At 49.4% G+C, this 21,063-nt stretch overlaps 1 protein-coding gene across 1 annotated transcript; it reads left to right on the forward strand.

Annotated features, from left to right (window-relative positions):
• Positions 1–3,649: 3,649 nt before the first annotated feature.
• On the forward strand, positions 3,650–14,419 carry LOC125088994 (zinc finger protein 773-like). Its single transcript, XM_047710700.1, has 5 exons — positions 3,650–3,866; positions 4,771–4,809; positions 6,684–6,810; positions 7,316–7,414; positions 13,174–14,419. The coding sequence occupies exons 1-5, from the start codon at positions 3,834–3,836 to the stop codon at positions 14,268–14,270; spliced, it is 1,395 nt and encodes a 464-aa protein (XP_047566656.1). The 5' UTR covers positions 3,650–3,833; the 3' UTR covers positions 14,271–14,419.
• Positions 14,420–21,063: the final 6,644 nt, after the last annotated feature.

A 21,063-nucleotide genomic window follows, 5' to 3' on the forward strand; every position in this document is an offset into this window, starting at 1 on the left:
GCAATGAGAAAAGGAATCAAGATTGTGAGAGAGGTACATCTTTTTTCAAAATAGATGATCATTTATTTTGTAAACGCGAATATATCCCCCTATGGAATTAAAATGATGGAATTGATATGCAAATGTTGGAGTTTGGAGTGAAAAGTTGAGAAAGAATTCTTGAGACGTCATTGGTGCAGAAAGGTGGTTAAAATTAAAGCATGGAGACAGAACCTGTGGGCAGAAGGAGCGGCACTGGGTTTATGAGGGGGTAACTGATTATGTACTCTAAAGTTGGGAGAGGGTTATGTATGCATAGCCTAAGTCTCTAAGGAATTTGGAAGCAAGGTTTCCAGGACCTTGATGGACTAATCCCTTGAAGGGCTAGCTATCATTAGGAAAAGGTCATTTATTACTGCAGAGTAAAACCTTAGTCACAAGACCGTTCAGATGTATACAAGTGGATCATATGCTTGAAGGATGATTGCTAACATATATCTTTGGTGGGATAGAGATAAAGGAAATTTCTAAAGGATTTTTATGTATTAGGGCAGCACAAATATTTTTTTTTTCCCTAAGTAAATTCAACCTCCCAAAGTAGGGCTTGAACTCACAGCCCCAAAGTCAAGAGTCACACACTCTACCGACTGAGCCAGCCAGACATTCCTGGCATTTTTGTATGCTAAACTAGACCTACAGGATCTTGGAGGTCAAGATAATATTACGCTAAGATTGCCTTTTGCCCTCAGCAAAGTATTAACATCAAGGCAGTTGAGTTCCAAGAGGAAGATCACCTGCCTATCTCAAAGACTTGTTAATGGGCTTTAAGTTGTAAGGAAATTTATTTTTTTCTTTTACCTTTGTTCTCAGCATCAGAATTCCCAAGCATTCCTTCACACAACATCCACTGAGAGAAGGCTAGTTGTTTAATGTTCTAAATCCCTTATATTTCTAAATGGGAAGTAAATGTATTTGTAACTCTGTTTACCTTAAAAATAGAGGCTGCCAGTTATTTTACCAGCAAAAAAAATGGGTTTATTTGGAAAAAGAGAATTGCAATCCAGGACAAACAGGCTGCAGCAAAACCATAGGCAAGTCTGGGGAACAAAGGACAGACAGAATTTTTTTTTAAAGATTTTATTTGACAGAGAGAGAGAGAGAGATCACAAGTAGGCAGAGAGACAGGCAGAGAGAGAGAGGGAAGCCAACCCCCTGCTGAGCAGAGAGCCTGATGTGGGGCTTGATCCCAAGACCCTGAGATCATGACCTGAGCCAAAGGCAGAGGCTTAACCCACTGAGCTACTCAGGCACCCATGGACAGAATTTTTCAAGAAGAGGCAAGGGAACTTGGGAAGGCTGTTATGAACTACACATCCATTGAAGTAAAGAGGGTGTTCAAAGTGTGGTGGTTTTGCATGGACTGAGCTATTGTCTGGGGTTGGGGGTGAGGAAAACATTTCTTCCTATGGCTGAAGTGTTAGGGTCCGTGATCAAAGGAGTGAGACTGATACAAAGCTAAGGTCAAGCAAAGCTTTGTTTTGCGCCAAGCGTCGAGAATCAAACCGACCATTTGGAGCCGCCTCTTACAGAAAGAGCAAGCGACTCCCAGCCTCACAGACTAACTTTTATAGAGCAAAGGCCATGTGGTTGACCACAGGTGGCCAATGAGATTGCAACACACAGAGAAAGCTGCACGGTCATGCTAGGTCACACATGGGTGGCCAATTAAATTACAATTCACCCCATAGTAGCTATTTGAATTAGCCTATCACCTTGGTCAGAATTGGCTCCCTAGTTTGGCGCCCAAAAGGCGGGGCCCACACTCCTTGGTAGCTAGGGAGACAGTGTGCGCGCTCCACTGATTGGATGTCTACCTGGCGAGACTCATCCCTGCATTCTGGCTCTGTTATCTCCACCTGACCTGACCCGCCCTTGTATTTGGGCTCTCTTATCAGGGACTGGTCGACCACATTTTACTGGTTTCCGGGACTTGCTTCTAAGTAAATTCCTCGGGGGTGGGGGTGGGGGAGGGCAGGGTCAGTTTAAGTTTTACTGCATGAACAACAAAATGGCTGTTCAACCGAGATGGACCCGATCTGGCTAAGTAGGCCCTTACAGGAGTAGTAGAGTAGTATCAATAGGCAAGGTCCTGCTCAGGTAAGATCAAGTCCATCTCTTCCTGTTGGGTCTGCAATTAACTACAAGTGGGTAGGAGTGAGAACTTCCCCTGCAGAAACCTCCTGACTCCATTTTAGTGAAGTTTCTCGTTACTAATTTTCACAGCTCAAATGTATTATATACATATTTGTGATTTTTAGCTTAAATACAATAAATAGAATCAGAATGTACACTTTTCAGACTAGAAGAGGAAAAATTTGGAGTATATCTTGTTGACCAAGAAAGAATTCACTGCCAAGTAAAACAAACGGACTCTTGCTTGGGCAATTAGAATTGCAATTTGGGAGACAGAGATTCAGGTAGAAACCTTGATAGTGCTCTGAGGAAGACAAAGAAGGGGGCAGAGTTATAAAGATCAAAGTTCAAGAGTGCGGTTCCCATTTTTCTATCACATACCTGACATCCCGGATTGGCTTTGCTGTGCGTCAGGTGGACACTTGGGTTAGGTTTCACCCTAACCCATGCTACATGGAGGCCTGAACTAAATAACTAAATAACTAACGCCACTGTCATGTCATGTTCTCAACTCCAATGCTGACTCCTCACCTCCTTTCCAGAGTACTTTCGCTAGTACTTAACAAGTTCTTCCAGGGAATTTCAGGAAGGAGTTAATGCTACATCATCATTTGTGCTCATGAGTTATTCCAAGGCAGTGATGAATTTAGTCACTGCTCAGCCCACAGATAAAAGGGACAGAAGATTTGGGGAAATGAAGACGGACAGGAAAGAAATGGAGCCAGTGGCAAGGGAGGTGCTAGGAGAGCACATGCTAAAGTGGTGACGTTTCTTTTACCAACTCTTCCCGGTGTCAGTAATAGTCCAGCTATAGTCCGCTCCGCCTGCAGGGGTTTGCTTTGTACGTGGAGACGAAAGGGCAGTGGGAACACGGAATAGAAAGGGATGAAGGAGGAAAACCTGGGACTGAGAGCGTGCTGGCTTATGGTTTTGAGGCCCATTGTCCTACTTGAACACCCACGTTGGGCCCTTAAAAAGGGGAAGGGCACAGATGTGCAGGGTGAGGCAAGAAGGCGAACGCTTGGGATGAACAACTGTCTCCCCGCCTACGTTCAGAACTGCGTTGCTTTTCTAGTCCATCAGGCATTGCTTCACCACGGCTGTCTCTGACACTGGGCATCGCCTTGCAAGGGAACTTTGGTAACGTACAACTGGTTCAGTACAAGGAACCCCTTTGTTCAAGACCCTCTTAAAGTCATTCAGGAGAAGGAGAGACAGTAGTAGCACTAGCTCCGCAGGGAAACCGGAATCCAGGGACATCTACATGTAGGACAGTCTCTGGAGGAGAGTCTGGGACAGCTTTTGACCCAGGTCTCTCCCGCCCCGTGTCTCTTCCAGTTCGCCCCCTTCCGTCACGTTGGGCTCTGTGGACACTACATTACCCGAAAGTCGCTGCGCCCCGCGCCGCCCGCGCTCAGCCAATGAAAGCGGTCGTTCCCCGCGGCGGAACGCGCAGGGCGGGACTTCTGGCGCGGCCGCATGGGCGGGCGTTTTGGGGTGCCTGGGGGCCGTTCTCTCTGATCAGAGGTTCGGGGAGGCTACCTGGGCTGGGGTGGCGGGACCCGGGAGCCGCGAGAGGAGGCGGGACTGAGGTACGGCAGCGGCGAGGGATAGGGGTCGCGCGGGCTGGTCCTCTTCCCGGTGTCCGCCCACAGAGTCTGATGGCAGCGGCCGCGCGGAGGGACCTGGCTCAGGTAGGCGCTGACACCGGGCTCGCCCCGCGCAAGCTGAGCCCCGAGGGAGCGGCCGCCCTGGTCCGGGACGGTGAGGCGCTCGTGTCCGCGGCCGCATTTCTGTCGGTCAGTGTGATGGGGCGTGGGGAGGTTACAGGCACAGGGACGGGGCCCGAGCTAGAGTCTTAAAGCTGGGGACTCCCGCGTGTCCTCGGAACAACCTGAGAGGGGGCGGTCACAGTGGAAAGGCAGCCCGAGTGGCCAGGCCTTCGTTCCGAGGGCGCTGATGGCCACGGAGGGTTGTGAACAGAGGAATGACTCCCATCTGTTGCTCAAAGTTTTCAGAGGCTTTTTGGGGAACACAGGGATGGGGTGAGGAGGGTGGAGGAAGCCCATACAACGGACTGCTGGAGAGCTGTGACCCGGACTGGACCGTCCTGACGGCAGTGGAGGGCGGACTGATAGATCTATCAGAGCAGGGAGCCCGATGTGGGGCTCAGAATCATGACCTGAGCCGAAGGCTGACTGAGCCACCCAGGTGCCCCTACCAGTAATGTTTAAATAAACGCTTTCTTCATATAAATATCACATTCTTTTAGTTAAAAGGCATGTGCAAAACACATTGTCAATACCTATCCGTTTATTTGCACTGAAAATATTGACAAAGGTGTTAATTATGAGGACAATAAGAGTCACTACTTAGGAAAGAATTCACTTCCAGTAATGGCCCCACAGGCTGGGCACCACTATTATCCCCATTTTACAGAAGACAACACTGAGGCACACGGGGGTCGAATGATTATCCTAAGTTACACAGCTGGTAATGGGCATCCCTGAGGATGAAGCCCAGATGATGTGACGGGCTTGGGTGGGCGTTTGTGGCCCAACACTGTTGCCTGCTTCTCATGGCTTTGCTTTTCTGTAGGTTTCTGTTGCTGCAGATTTGCTTCCAGACCATGCAGAGGTAAGTAGGGAGTATCCCAAATCCTCATCCTATTCAGTTCCCACCTGTGTGGGGTGCAGGATTCTGTGACTCTTTGCCTGCCCTTGTCTCTACTCTTCCATCCCAGATCCCTGGAAGATGATCACCTAAGGTCAGGGGCCTGAGTCCAGACCAGAAATTACAGGGATTGGTTCCCACTTCTGGTAACCAGTGGCATGACATTTGTAAGACCTTACGTTCACGGTGATGAACGTTAGAAAATGCTGGAGGTGAGGCTGGGCCGGGAATGCTTACACAACCTTAGGTCCATCATGTCTGGTGGAAAGAGTAGGAGACAGAAATAAGACCTGATGGAAGCAGGAGCTAGGCCTCTCTTCTGGAGTGGTGGGAGCCAGGGAAGGTTTGGAGCAGAAGGGGGAAGTGACAGGTCCAGACTTAATGAGCTGCTCCCGCTGCAGAGCAGAGAGCAAACTGGGGGACCAGGCGGCTGCGGTTGTCCGAGTGAGTGTTAATGGTGGCTGTGGAGGTGGGATGTGGGGGAATCTGTGTCTGTTTTTTCAGTAGGTGCAAGCAGACTCTTTGATGTGGAGGGTGGGGAGAGAAGTGGAAGGAGCAGTGACTCGGAGATGTTTGGCCGTAGTAGCTAGAAGCAGGCAAGTACCACCATGTCAGAGTTGGTGGTAAGAGTCATTTTCCGTGGGAATATTAGGAGTCAGGTTGGGGCTGTGTTGAACTGATGCTTCAGAGACACACAGTGCATGTATCGAGTGGGCATCTGGACATGAGTGTGGAGTTGAGGTGAAGAGGTCAGATTGGAGACACCCAGAGTACGTACGGATAGTATATGGACCGGGACGGAGCCAGGGGTCAGATTTGGTGGGGCATCTTCAGGTGACAAGGAGGAGAGTGTGGGGCCGAGGACTGAGTCTCTTGCTGGACACCTGGATCGGGGTAGTGGGCTTCACAAAGACCCAGGAGAGAGAATAGTGTCCCTATGGTCAGGGTGTAGTATGAAGAGGGTCTGACAGGGCCAACAGACATGAGATAGATACAGAGACAAAGCAGCGAGGTGACAGTGAGGCTGGTGCCACTGCTTATTCATTCAGCTCTGGGATTCCCAGGCTCTTGTTCTGACCCTTGCTGGGACCAGGGGATTAGCTCAAGAGAAAATGGGATCCTTTGGGACAATTGTAGGCCTCCCTGGAGAGACAAGTGGGCTTGGGCTTCGAATAAGCATCAGAGGAAACTGACAGGTGAGGGGACACCTTTGCAACACAGAAGTGGAAGAGGTCCAAGGGTGTCTGAGATCTCTGTGTAGTTCCTGGTGGCTGAGGATGAAACAAGGATATGGGCCTGGCAGGAAGGCCTTGAAAGCAGGCTGAGGGGTTGCCTCTGGCAGTTGGGGTAATTGGAATTCTGGGACAGAATGGGATTCTGATTACATTTTCCAGGCACCCTCTGGATGGCATGTGCCACACTAGCATGTGGTGAGGCCAGGGAGATGCAGGATGTGAGTTGGGGGTGCTGGTGGCAGTGAAGGGAGGTGTGGTACAGCAATGTGCATGTTGGGTGGGAGTGTAAACTGATGGCTCCAGGCTCTTGTACTGGGAGCCAAAGGGAGAACAGTGGCCCAAAGTTAGTTATGTTTGGACAGCACAGTCTAGGAGACCCCAGGTCAATTGTCTGGCAGGCCCAGAGCTCAGATGGCATTTACCTGCGCACTTGTTGTTGCTGAGGGCTGAACACAGGGCCTCTTGGGACAGTGAGGAGCAAGCAGCCATCAGTTGTCCCAGGGCTTGGTATCTCTAAGGTGGGGACCTCTGGAAGAGGGTGGATGCTTGTGAGGGTCTTGGGAAAGGAAGCCACACATCAGCTCAACCTTTCTGTCTTGACAGGACCACGTGACCTTTGAGGATGTGGCTGTCCACTTCTCTTGGGAGGAGTGGGGGCTCCTTGATGAAGCCCAGAGGCTCCTGTACCGTGATGTGATGCTGGAGAACTTTGCACTGATGGCCTCTCTGGGTAAGGTCCTCACAACCCATTGCAGCGTCCTGGGCTGGGCTCCGCTCTTCCCCTTTCCCTCAGGGGCAGGTCTCGCCTTCCCAGGGCTGGACCACGGGCGTTTCTTCCTGCCCTGTGCACGGGAGTAGGTGCTGTGATAGCCTGGGCTACGTGCACCACCCCTTCTCTCTTGAGCAGCCTCAGTACTTGCTGCCCCAAAGCTGCATTTGGATTTGGGGATTAGGAGTCTTGCCGTCAGCCTAACAGATTACAGCCTGTTGGCCTCCCTGTGGCCTGGGGATGCCATAAAGATCCCCAGCAGCTCCGTGCCCTAGGCTCTGCTCTCCTTCCCTGGCTGACATACGGGCAGTGCCTGTCCCAGCAGTTGAGGCGCCGACATGGCAACTGCCTCCCTGGGTTGTTCTCGCAAGAGTCTCCTCCACTTTCTCCTCTAATACTTAGTTTCCTTTCCTGTGGGCTGCTGTGGGGTGGTCACTTTGACCCGCTTGTGTTCTCTCTCCCCCAGGACTTGCATCTTCCAGCGCTCATGCAATCACCCAGTTGGAGTGGTGGAGAGAACCCTTTGTGCCTCCCTGTGCAGTCCTGACTGCAGTCGCGCCGAGAGGTACTTAGAGGGCGGAGCTGGGCAGGTGTGAACCCGGGGATGGTCTCAGGACACACCAGGAACCCTTCTGCTGGGCCCTGATGATTTGGTGCCAAGGCACGGTCCATGGCTAATTTCCATCTTTTCTCAGTTGCACACTTACTATGTCTACTTCGATTTTTGACCCACGGCTGTCCCCCACCTCTCTAGCCTTCCTACTGCTCCCTCTGCAGTGCTCCCCAGCAGTGGCCTTCCTTTGTATTCTTCGTGAGATGGTCAGTCAGGCACGGCCACAAGAGGAGACATAGGAGCAGCTCAGGAGAAACAAAGCTTATTCTGCTCAGGTCTAGAGAGATAGTCGCGACATGCTGGGGGTGAGCGTGGGGAGTTGTTCCCAGGGGAGGGAGCACCCAGGGAGTGGGCTCAGGCAGGCAGGGGGAAGCGGAGAGTGAGTGAGGACCTATGAGCATGTGCCTTTCCTGGGGTCTGGGGTTGGGGGCTACACAAGATTCGGTGTGAGTGGATTTCATCTGGAACATTTGAGTGTCACTAGGTCACAGGAGGGAGCAAGAAGGGGGACTTGTGGCAGGAACCAGCCTTATCACTTGATTAAGCTGGTCACCTGGGTGGGGTGCTCACAGCCTGTTTGTGGGGATGTTGAGACAACAGGAAAATACAAAATTTAAAAGGTTACAATACAATGAACGCTGGGAAGTCTCAACATCATTACCAGTACTAACTGTGATGGCTACTGCTTGCTACCTGGGTTGTAGGGACGTTAAAGGTGACTGGAATAGCTAGGTCTACCCATCAAAGGCAAACTTTGACATAGGTGACAACTGAGGAGTCCTAGTAGGCGTATGATGAGGGTTTGAAACCTGGGCCACAGGCAGGCCTGCGCTTAGTGGGGAGAAAGCCAAGGGAACACCTCATGTACCTCTTGGTTTAAGGGAATCTACTGGAAGGTTTTGGAATATTATGAAAGATTTTTTACTTCTTGGCCTAATTTTCATAGCTTTGCTTCTAACTCTCTGTAATTACTGATTTACATACAGCAGGAGGTACCCCGAATAGCTCCAACACTCCTTTCCTGGCTAGCAAACAGTTAAGCCGGTCTGTTACCCATGACCATCTGGGCTTAGAGATTTGCATGCTTGTTGCATAAGGGACAATATTTAGCAGCCTTTGTCCATAGTCTTGAGTGTGCTGCCAAGAGGTGCTGGTTGGCAGTCATGATGCGATGTCGTTGGACACAAAGCCTGCTCTACTGGGGCCAGCTCTGGCGTCTCCTGTGGTATGGTGGGTCCTGATAAGATGGGAATAAAAATTGCCTGTTTTGCCTGGTGTGATAGCCAAGGGGAAGAACCTGGCGGATAAAGAACCATGGGGCCCCTCAGGGTACCCGCTGCACGCTGGTGTGTGCACTCACAGGCGTCAGCAGGGGAGAGTATATAAAGCGCTATACCCATGAGTTTGGGCCACAGTAGAACCCAGAGGTGCTGTTACTGATTTGTTGGAAAGAGAGAGTGCACGAGTGGCGGAAAGGGAGACAATCTTAGGCAGACTCTGCGCTGAGCGTGGAGCCTGACACCGGGCTCGATTCCATGACTCCGAGATCATGACCTGAGCCGAAACCAGAAGTTGGATGCTTAATGGACTGAGCCACCCAGGTGCCCCTGAGGTGCTGTTATTTACAGAATAATGTGCCCGTGAGGTAGTTAGCATGAGGAGGGCAAGAGACCTAACATGGGGAACTGTCTAGTGCAGCTGGCTCAGGGGCACAAGGAAGAAGTCCGTGGGGGTCACTTGATTATAATTTGCAGTCATCCTGCGTGAGTACGTTGGGAACAAAGGCAGGTGGTGTAAGCACACCAGGTGCTTTGGGGGGACCCTGTCTGGGTCCTAACAGTACCGATTGTGGGCAGTAACTGGGTTGTTTAAATTACTCATGGACGGGCACCTGGGTGTCTCAGTGGGTTAAATCTCTGCCTTCAGCTCAGGTCATGATCTCAGGGTCCTGGGTTCGAGCCCTGCATCGGCGGGGGTGTCTCTGCTCAGCAGGGAGCCTGCTCCCCGCTCTCTGTCTGCCTGCCTCTCTGCCTACTTGTGATCTCTCTCTGTCAAATAAATAAATAAAATCTTAAAAAATTTCTCATGGACAACTCAGTAAATCTATGTTGGGTTCCTTGAAAGGTAGAGGTGAACAGCGGCTGTGACTGGTGATAGGCACTGAATAAAATATGTTGCCCAGATCTGCCACAGCAAAGTTGTCACTGGGTACCCTTTGGATATCTTCAGTTAATTCAATTATGTTAGGTATTAGAGCCTTGATGGGGAGAGCTTAAGCTTTGGGGTTTTGATAATCAATAGTTAAGTGGCACTGTTGGTAGAAACCTTGAAAACTGGCCAGATAGGATCACTGAAAGGAGAAATTATGAGAATCATCACTCCTTCATTTAGTAGATCTTGAACAGCACTCTGAAGGCCAGCAGTCCCTTGTTTTAGGTGATACTGTGGTGTGTTTCCTACCTTTAGCAGCAGGGGCAGCCCCAGAGGTTTCCATTTGGTGATTCTGACTGGTAGCACCAGGGACCTTGGCTCATTCCAGCTTTGTGGCACCTCTGTCTATAACAGGAAAACACAAAGTGTTAGGGGTCCCGGTGACAGGCAGCCAATTAAGAAGGACCGTTGCAATGCTGACATTGAGTGCGGTTTCTTTGGCACAAGTGGTTTTACTGGCATTACCCAGTAGTTGAGAGGGGCACCTCCTTTAAGTCTGAATGGGTTGCTTGGAATGTTGGTGACTTGGGCTCTTGTAGCCCATAAAGTTAGGAGATGTCTAAGAGTTCCAGGGAATTAGTTGAGTTGTATGTGGGTGATTGCCCTTGGGTGGTATTACGGGGCCTGAGGACTAGCTGAACCCTCACCGGCTTGGCCTTGGGGGTTGTGGATTTTGGAACTGGAAGCATCCTTGGGTGGTTCCAGAGTAGTGGCTCCCTGAGCCACCAGACCTGTGGATAATAAAGGGTGAGGCTCCTCTAATAGTTCCTATAGCTATTGTAATTTGGGGATGGCTTGCCTAGTAGTTAGTTCGTGGGGTCTCTCAGTTGTCCTTGAGTCCCCCAGAGGCAGTAGGGGTGTCAGCAAGTTGGGAAAGAAGGAGCAGACTAAGTAGCATAAGTGTGGGGGGGGGACCTGCACACGGGGAGGCCCATGTGGTGAGCCAGACTGTGTCAGTCGGGGGAGCCCTCATGGCCCATCGGGAAACCAGTTCCGTCCTGTGTGGTGTGAGACTGTCGGTGAGATTAAGCAGCGCCGCCCTCTGTTGGGAAGGGCACCTGCAACAACTCCTAGACTCTGACAAAGGGGCCTCCCCTGGATTGAAAACACACTCGGGGATTGTTCTGAGTACCGACTGACAGACCCGCCGAACCGTCCTCGTTTCTGCGGAGGAGCAGAGGAGCCTGAGGGCTTCCTTATGGTTCTGTTGCCTGTCTCCAGGCCGTGAAAATCCCAGTCAGTAAAGGCAGGGCTTCCGAACCCTGAGGCCTGGTAGAATTTTCAGATTCCTCACCTGAGGCTTTTCTAATCGCATCAAAAGTTGTGGCCTCTGTCACCCCTGCCCTGGCCTTAGGGATGTCCTCTATCCTCCTTGGGTGACTTCAGCCCAAAATGCCATGGGAGATTCAAACTTGTCGGGCCAGAGGATCTTTAAGTAAAGTATGTATCTTAGGCTCTTCAGTAAGGCTGGCAGCTGCCTCGTCTCTGCGGCCGCCTGTGAGCAGGAGCTGCAGGGCCGAACTAAGCACTCCTGGTAACCAGGGAGCGCCTATTCCCCCATCTCTTTGCATGAAATCTTTCAGAGTAGTTTGGATTCCCAGTCTTCTGAAGTCACTTGTTTCAGTTTCTAATTCCTTGTGATTTGTGTTCTTGACCTGCTGGGTCTGGAAAGACATGGGGTGCTTCCTTCCTGTGGCCCATCTCTTAGGGTGACCTCAGCTGGATTGGACTGTTGAGAAGAGCTGTGGTGGCCGGATGTCCTTTTGGGATCAGTCTCGGACCTTGGGAGCAGAGTTGGCAAGTTGATAGGCAGTGGCATGAAGCAGAACCCAGAAGGGTTTCAAAGGCGTTTACCTTTCTTGTATTATTGGCTAACTTCCTCTGGTTATTGAGAGGTGCTAGAATGAAATGCTGGGATCCTCGGCCATAAGAACTGGAGCCATTTATCTCCAGGGATGGGACCCATTGATGCCCATGGGCTTGGGAGGCAAAGAGCCCCAGCGGTGACACACACAGTGCAGGGGACACCAGCAGCACCAACCCTCTCAGTGTGCCATGGCAGACTTCCTGACTGAGATGCCACATCCCCGCTTAGGATTGAGGGGCAACATGGACTAGAATGGGAACACGAGAAACCTCCCAGTCCTGGTGCCACAAGTCCACAGGAGTTCTCTCTCCTAAGGGCTACCCAGCCCTCCTCTGCTGACAGATCAGCTAATAGCCAACAACTGATATGCAGTGTTTCTTTGGTGACTGCAAGGATGTTACCCTTCCACGCTCACGCTCGATTCCAGTGGAGCCTTCATAATGTTTTTACCAATGCTACCCGTCTGTCCCTTACAGGAGCACTAGGAGAACACTCCTTCTCCTCACCAGCACCCTGTTGAGTCAGGGCTGGCCAGAAGTGAAGTCTCAGGGTATTTTAGGGGAATGAGTGCCACAGTTTAGGGTGGAAAGCCTTGGCAGTACCTGAGAGAGGCCACACAGAGCAGCCCAGAGCAGCACACAGGAAGGCCAGCACGACACCCAGCCTTTCCAGATAGTAAGTAGTATCTTACTAGTTAGTAAGTAACTAGTACTAGTTAGTAAGCCAAGCAGTTAAGGGGCATTTACTAAATCTTCCCTCACTTGTGAGTGACTGGCATCACAGACCATCCTGTTTGCTACGTAAATCATTTTGTATTCTCTTATGAAAATAGGAGCAGCCACGACAGGAGAGGTGCAGGAATAACAGAATTTATTATACTCAGAGGTCTTGGAGAGATAGTCACTGCATACAGAGAAAGGGGGGGGGGGTCACCTGGGAGGGAGTCCCAAGGGAACAGGCCCAGCCAGGCCGGGGTGGAAGTAGAGAGGACCTGCTGCGATCCCCCTCATGGGGAGTCAGGGTGGGCCGCACAAGAAAAGGAGTGAGGGGATTTTGCTGGTGCATGTGAATGGGGCTAGGTCACAGTCAAGGGGGAGGGTAGGAAGGAGGATTTGTGGCAGGGGCCCATGTCACACTAGTGTATGTGGTCGCAGAGTTCATGGCCTGTCTGTGGGGAGGTTGAGGCAGCAGAATATGCAGTTTTCAGGGTCATAATACAGCTTTCAGAGAATGTGTCATGAGGTGTGTGCATGTATCCTTAAGAGTCCCTGAACACCAGCCATTTGGTTGCATTTGATTGTTCTCTGGGCCTGCCCATACCCTCCTGCACTGTGTTCCCGGGTCGTCAGCAGCCTTGCGGAAGGCCATTTGCAGAGGAGTGTGTTGGAGACCCAGCCTCTCCTCCCTGAGCTGCACTCTGTCCTGGTGTCCTCACTGCTCCTGAGGCCTCCCACAAACCCACGAGCTTGCCAGGTCCGGCGCGGCACAGCGAGCCCTTCCTCACTCTGAACCTCAGGCCTGATTCTGCCAGCACCATGACGGACTGTTCCCTGGGTGTGTGAGACATCTGTAAGCACACTGCGCCCTCCCACTGACGCCTGCAGACACTTCATCAGCATCTCTTTGCTTTCAGGTTGGCGCCATAGAGCGGAAGCTGAGGAAGCCCTTCGGGAGCAGAGTGTTTATATAGAAGGGGTGCTCAGAGCAAAACTTCAACACCAGAGGCTGCACTGTGGAGAGAAACCTCTGAGAACAGAAGAGCGTGTGGAGGGTAGAACGGAATTCCCAGTTAGTTCTGGTTTTCTCAACCATCAGGTGACCCGTGCCGGAGAAGAGCCACAAGGGAGCACCAAAAGTGGGGAGGCCTTTCACCCTGGGAAAAGGCATTACAAATGCAGCGAATGTGGGAAAGCCTTTGGTCAGAAATACTTACTTGTTCAGCACCAGAGACTACACACTGGAGAAAAGCCTTATGAATGTAGCGAATGTGGGAAATTATTTAGCCATAAATCAAACCTTTTTATACATCAAATAGTTCACACTGGAGAAAGGCCTTATGGGTGTAGTGAATGTGGGAAATCCTTTAGCCGCAATGCTGACCTCATTCAACACCAGAGAGTTCACACTGGAGAAAAGCCTTTTACATGCAGTGAATGTGGGAAAGCCTTCAGGCATAATTCCACACTCGTTCAGCATCATAGGATTCACACTGGAGTGAGGCCTTATGAGTGCAGTGAATGTGGGAAATTTTTCAGCTTTAACTCAAGCCTCATGAAACATCAGAGAGTTCACACTGGAGAAAGACCTTATAAGTGCAGTGAGTGTGGGAAATTCTATAGCCACAAGTCAAGCCTTATTAATCACTGGAGGGTTCACACTGGAGAAAGGCCTTATGAGTGCAGTGAATGTGGGAAGTTTTTTAGCCAAAGCTCTAGCCTCATGCAACATCGGAAAGTTCACACTGGAGAAAAGCCTTTTAAGTGCAACGAATGTGGAAGATTCTTTAGCGAGAATTCTAGCCTTGTTAAACATCAGAGGGTTCACACTGGAGCAAGACCTTACGAGTGCAGGGAATGTGGGAAATTTTTTCGCCACAGCTCTAGCCTTGTTAAACATCGGAGGATTCACACTGGAGAAATGCCTTATGAGTGCAGCAGTTGTGGGAAATCATTTAGCCAGCGTTTCAACCTCCTCCAACACCAGAAAGTTCATGGTGGAGAAAAGTCTTGAATACAGCTCACGTGGACAAGCCTTTAACCAGAGGTCGGCTCTGATTCAGCAACAGAAACTTTACAGTCCAGATAAGCCTAATGTATACAGTAAATGGGAAGAAAGGCTTCAGCCAAAGGCTTCACCTTGTTGAGCACCAGAATGTTCAGACTGGAGAGAGACCTTAGGAGTGCAGTACACACGCAGTCTCCTTGTCAACCTAACAAAACAGAGCAGCTCTGGAAGTAGCCCTTAAGAGGGAGCCAGCAGCTGAACATCGTTCATCCCAATATCCTGACCTACTGCCTCCTGAGAAGAGAATTCTTTGTCTGGAAGCTCCAGGGGGAGAGAGCCCTGTATTCTTGGCTGTACTAGTCTGGATGGAGTGGCCACCTCTATCATTGGAGTGGGGAGAGAGGGAATGGGCTTAGTTCAATGTGACTGGCTCTTGCTGTTCTTATTGAATATTAGATGTTCTTGAGGAAGTGCTTCTTCATTCGCCATATGCCCTAGGACCATTTCCGGAGACTCTTAAGTTGTGTTTTTATCATTTTCCCCAGTTTTGATGGGAAGCAGGCCTGCAAAGCTCCTCACACACTGTCATGCAGGAAGTTGATCTAAATATTTAACTTTATGAGAACTTGCCAACTTGTGTTCTAGATGGTTGTGCTATTTCATATTTCCTTCCAGAGTATTAGATTTCCAGTTTCTTCACAGTGTTGCTGATCCTTGTATGTAAGACATGGGCCATTCACTCCAGCCATTCTAGTAAGTTTGTGGCTGTGACCTGTCTCTCTAATGACTCAGTGTTGAGCATCTGTCTCTGCTTAACCTGCCACCCATACATCTGTAGTGAATTATCTTTTCATGTTTTTTGCTTCCTTTTATAAAAATTGGGTCAGTTTCTTATTGTTTTGTGATTTAATATAATCTACATAGAGGTTCCTTATTTGGTATATGCTTTACCAGTGTTTTCTCACAGTTTATGCCTTTGAGTTTCTTTCCCCTTTTTTTTTCCTTTTTAAAAAATTTTCAGTTCTTAACAGTCTCTTTCCTAGGGCAGAATTTGTTAATTTTCATAAATTTCTATGTCTTTATTTGTTAGCAGCTGCACATTTGGTATTACATTCTTTTTCTCTTATGGTACTATATCTTTGCTTGTAAATTAAAGCCTAATCTGAGTATCCTGGCGTCTTATGAGTCCTTATCCAAGCTTGTGAAATCTTTGTGGATTTAAATGTACTTAAAGATTTTCAGTGTATGTAGAAATACTTATGTGTGTACATATCCCCTAACTCTTCTGAAAGAGCCTAGAAAGCAGTGGCGTTTCAGTAGATGTGAGCATACCCAGTTACTGGTACAGGTTTTCAGTAAAAAGAACCAGAACTCCTTAGAAGCTGTTTCCATGTTGGTGCAGGAAAGTACATGAGCCTAGGAAATAGCCTTGGATTAGTCAGTAAATGCTCACAGAATAATGCTGATGTATTAGCTTTCTAGTACTATCCTAACAAATTACCACAAACCTGTGGTTTAAACATTTTTTTATAAAGATTTTTATTTATTTATTTGACAGAGAGAGAGATCACAAGTAGGCAGGCAGGCAGAGAGAGAGGAAGGGAAACAGGCTCCCCGCTGAGCAGAGAGCCCCATGCGGGGCTTGATCCCAGGACCCCAGGATCATGACCCGAGCTGAAGGCACACCTAACCGATTAAGCCACCCAGGCACCCTTCTTATGAGGAATTTAAGAAACAAGCAAGCAATAGGGAAAAAAAAAAACAACCCAAGAAACAGATTCTTAACAATAGAGAATAAACTGATGGTTACCAGAGGGGAGGGGGCTAATAGGTGAGGGGGATTAGGGAGTGCACGTATCAAAATGAACACTTGGTGATGTGTGCAGTTGTGGAATCACAACATTGAATACCTGAAACTAATATAACACTGTATGTTAACTAATGGAGTCAAAAAGTTTAACAAAATTTTAGCAAATTGAACCCTTCTATGCACATATATAAGCCCCAATAAGTCATACCCTGGTGTGGTTTATCAGGTACGCCAGAATGACCTAATAACGGAGTCTAACGCAGTCCGTATTACCGGGAAAATGAAAGCCATCGAAGACTGGTGGGAGCATTTCACAGACTCAAACTCAGCCTGTGATAAAATCTCGCGGCAAATGAGGGTTAGATGGGAATTTTCTCAGCCTGCCTCGGGCATCTGAAAACCAACAGCTTACAAATCAGTGAAAGGATGCCCTGCGCTAACAGATGGAAGAAGTGATGCTGTTAAACTTCGCGTCACCCAAAGCCATCTAGATTCCACACCGCCCTGTCACCTTGCCAAAGGCGTCTTCCACGGAGTCAGAACAATTGTGAACTCGCCCGGAGCCGTCAGACACGGAGCGGGTCGCCCGGAGCCGACAGACACCGAGCGGACGCATGTTCGTGGAATGACCCGCCCAGCACCACATCCAAGCGCATGTCCGTGCTGGCTCTCGTGATGGGAAAACCTCACTCCGTGCCCTGCGGTTCCAGAACGGGACAGGCTCCTGGTCTCGACTGAGGGCCTTGGGCCAACCACCACTCGCCTCCAGGAGCCCAAACTCAGGTGGGCACAGGGGAGGGCGAGGAGCTCCAGGACCTTTATATCGGGCCTGTGGGACTGGGAGGGCGAGGGGGCCCCACAGACCCGAGGGTCCCCGCAACCCGCACCCACTCGCCCACCTCCGGCCCACCACACAAACTGGGAGGGGTTGCTGGGGCCCTGGGAGTTGCATCTGCTCCCACCCTGCGGGGCCGCAGGTGGGGCGTGACCGCGGCCCACCACACTTCCGGCCTCAGCCGGCCTCCTGGAAAGGGCCCCGACGGCCACGGGTGCCGGAGGGCTGGAGACCCGTGCGGGTCTGGGGGAGTGAGGGGCCAGGTTGGCACAGCTCATGCAAAAGCGTGGGGGTGGGGTGGGGTCCTGCTCTCCTTTCCTTCTCCCCGCCACTGTCAGCAAACAGGCACAGACCCCCCCCCCCCCCCCGCCGAGCCTCTATGACGTCATGGGAATGTCCGCTCCCGCTTCCTCGGAGGCAGGGTGGGGGGGACGCCTCCCTCCTGGGTTCTTATGGGACGACTGATGGCTGCCACGCACAGGGCACAGCCTGTTGGGTAATGTAGTTTCTGTCCTGCACGTGACCAGGTTGGGCTGGGCCCTCCCCAGTCCCCACAACCTTGGCCGTCATACTACTGCTGTGAATGTACTGTCATACATAGCACTGGGAGGGACCGTGGGAAGTACTGCTTTAGGACTCCAGATGCAAGGGCGGTGGGGCCACCTGGGCGAAAGCCCCATCCTGGGTGAGCCCTAATGGGAGACTTCTCCTTACTGGCCTTAAGCAAGCCTCTTCAACCTCTGAGGAAAAAATTATATTTAAAAACCGTAGGGGCGCCTGGGTGGCTCAGTGGGTTGAGGCCTCTGCCTTCCGCTCAGGTCATGATCCCAGGACCCTGGGATCGAGCCCCACATCCGGCTCTCTGCTCAGCAGGGAGCCTGTTTCCTCCTCTCCTTCTGCCTGCCTCTCCCCCTACTTGTGATCTCTGCCTGTCAAATAAATAAAATCTTAAAAAAAAAAAAAAAACAACCCGTAAATAAGGTGGAGTTCCAGAGGACGGGAATGAGGATAGTGGCCTCCCAGTCTCCGGCCCGGAGGAGCCCAGAGCCCGGGGCCCCACTCCTCGGTGCGCCCTCAGAGAACGGCACCCGATTGCTCCCGTCGCCCTGGCCTCTGGCCGCGCTCCGAGCTGACCGAGCCTGCGACTGGTTCAAGCACCAGCCGCAGAACAAGATCGTGATCCACCTCAGGAACTCGTACCAGCACCCATTCTGGCACCTGCTGCATCTTTGGAGCCTGAGCTGGCCCACCCCATCCCTGGTGCTGTGGTTCACCAGTCAAGAAGAGCAGTGACACCACCTCCCCTGGTAGTCAGGGCTCTAATTCACTCTCCTGAGACGCAAGAGCCATCAGCCCCTTTGCGTTACTTGGAGGTCCAGCAGGGTCCTGCCCCTGCTCCTGCAGTTGCTGAGCGGCCTGAACCGCCACCTGCCTCAGTGGAGCAACCAGCCTCAGCCCCTGAGCAGCATCTGGTGCAGGCTGCAGCCCCTAACAATGCCTTCCCCTCACCTGTCATTACCTTCTTTGTAATATTTGTGTTTTGTATACACCTGCATAATGACTTAATAAATTTTGCTCATTAAATGAAAAAACAAAACCGTAAATAAGCCCTGGGGTGAAACGTGCAGCATGATGACCATGGTTAACAACACTACACGACAAGGAATATTTAAGAGGTTTAAAAATAGGCGACATAAAGATAACTTGCAGAATCATCGTGTACTAACATTAAATAGTGCTCTAATCCAGTACTTCCCAAACCAGTAGCATTAACCTCACACAGGAATATGTTAAAAATGTATCCAGAAGGGCCCCAATCCATGCCTGAACCTGCAGCTAAATCCTGGGGAGGTGTGTGCAAACTGAAATCACAGATGCTAGAGAAGATATCCCGTGGAGGAACACAAATGAGAAAGCGTAATGAAGATATAATTGCCTAATAACTTATGCCTGTATTTCATTGCCCAAAACTCATTTACATGGCTCATGTAGACAAAGCTGTGTGTCCATAAAGGGAAAACCGGATTGGAGAGCATCTACCCACTTCCTTGTACAATTCATCAGATATCCATTTTATTATTCTTCCTACATATTCAGCACTACTACCCTTTGGGTGGTAACCCAAAACTCCATGCCTTCTTTTTCTAAGATTTTATTTATTTCAGAGAGAGAGAGAGAGAGAGATCACAAGTAGGCAGAGAGGCAGGCAGAGAGAGGGGGAAGTAGACTCCCTGCCAAGCAGAGAGCTGGATCCAAGGGGCTTGATCCAAGGATCCTGGGATCATGACCTCAGCCTAAAGCAGAGGCTTCAACCCACCAAGCCACCCAGGCACCCCTCCATGCCTCCTTCTTAATGTTAGTATTTCTATTTTTTTGTTTTTAAGATTTTAAGTAATCTCTACACCCAAGCTGGGGCTCACACTCAGAACCCTGGGATCAAGAGTCGCATGATCTACTGACTGAGCCAGCCAGACACACCTAATACTTCTATTCTTAAGACCACACACATAATTATATAGTTGTCACTATATAATTATTGTTCTGTGACACTGCGGAAGGACCCATTCAAGGATCAGCTGAAGGAAAAAAACCATGCCAACCTAGATTTCTATATACGTCAAAATTTCAAGAAAGAATACAAAATAAGACTATTTCAAACCAAAAATGAGGAATTTAATGGAAGATTAATACACACAAAATAAAATCCTAAAGGTTATACTTAAGAATTTTGGAAAGTAATCTTAGATGAAATATTTATAGTGATAGAAGGAATGAGGACCCAAGAGGGGAATACATATGTGGATTGGTACATCTGCTTATTATTTGCATTAAACATGAATAACATTTCCTTGTGGAGTCAGATTAATAGAATTAAGATTCATAATCTCAACAACACATATACTGAGATAGAACATATTAATCTTCTAAGTCCCTTATATTGCCTGGGAAGATGGAAAAGCATTAATAAGTCTGTGCTATACTGTTTTAAGTGTTTGTAAATTTTAGCTTAAATAATAACAAACAGAATAAGCTTTTTAAACTAGATTTTTAAAAAAAATCTGGATTGTAAGTAACAGGTTTTTTTTAAAGACCAGAAAAAGAACAAGTGAGGCAAAGAAAGCCACAAAATAAGAGGACATATAAACCCAAATATGTAAAATATTACATTAGGTAAGTATGAAATAAATTAAATTAGCAGTCAGTACTTTTTGATGGTTAAAACCCCTCTTCACAAGGTACTTAATCTTCGTTAATAAATTTCAAGGACAGTTTTCAAATTTCTATTCAAAGAACAATTAACATTTCCTTGCATCCTCAGCCACCCCATCTCTACCAGGGAAAGAAACCAGGGGCAAAGAATGTCCTGGCTTTGGTTGCTGGGGAACCAAGACCTTATGCTCACGGTCACCAGAATCTATGATCAAGCTTCTAAAGGTCTAAAATCAGCTGAGACGTCATCAACACCTGCAGTGCATTTTTACAAACAAATCCCCTGATGCAAAAGGAACAGGATGGCATGAAGGGGTTAACACCATAGTGAAAATAATTTTATCAACAGCTAACATTAAGAATACCCACAAATCTGACACCAGGTACTTTACAACACTATCCTTTAACCTGCGTAACCACCTGGTGAGGTGCGTCAGTCAACAGTCTTGTTTCATAGGTAATGAAGCTGAGACTCACAAAGGATATTAGATCACCCACTTTACAGAGGAAGAAACCAAGAACCCAGGAAGTCCCTGAGTTGCACTGTCATGGCCACTAGTAAGAAGCACAGCCGAGAAGGGTGCTCACCAGCCCTGCATGGCTTCCTGCCCAAATTCAACCAATCTGGGTAGCGGCAGGGCCAGGGCCCCACAGCATCAGAGAAATAAAGCCATGGCAAATTCACTGCCCATCTAACCATCAAGGGGAGAAAGAGTCCTGCCTTTTTCTGTCCAAGAAAGGGAGTCTTCAGCTTCACTTGCTCACTCAACAAACTAGGTGCTGACTGAAAACCTAGAATACAAGGACAGGCCATGTCACATTCCCAAGGATGCAAAGGGCTCATTCTTCACTGAGGAGGTTAAGTCACTCCCTGGGGCTCACCCATCATCCCAATTATGGACATGTCTTATTGGCTCTGCCTCCTAACATGTCCCAAGTCATCT

This window comes from Lutra lutra, chromosome 17 (genome assembly GCF_902655055.1).
Source record: "Lutra lutra chromosome 17, mLutLut1.2, whole genome shotgun sequence".
Lineage (NCBI taxonomy): Eukaryota > Metazoa > Chordata > Mammalia > Carnivora > Mustelidae > Lutra > Lutra lutra.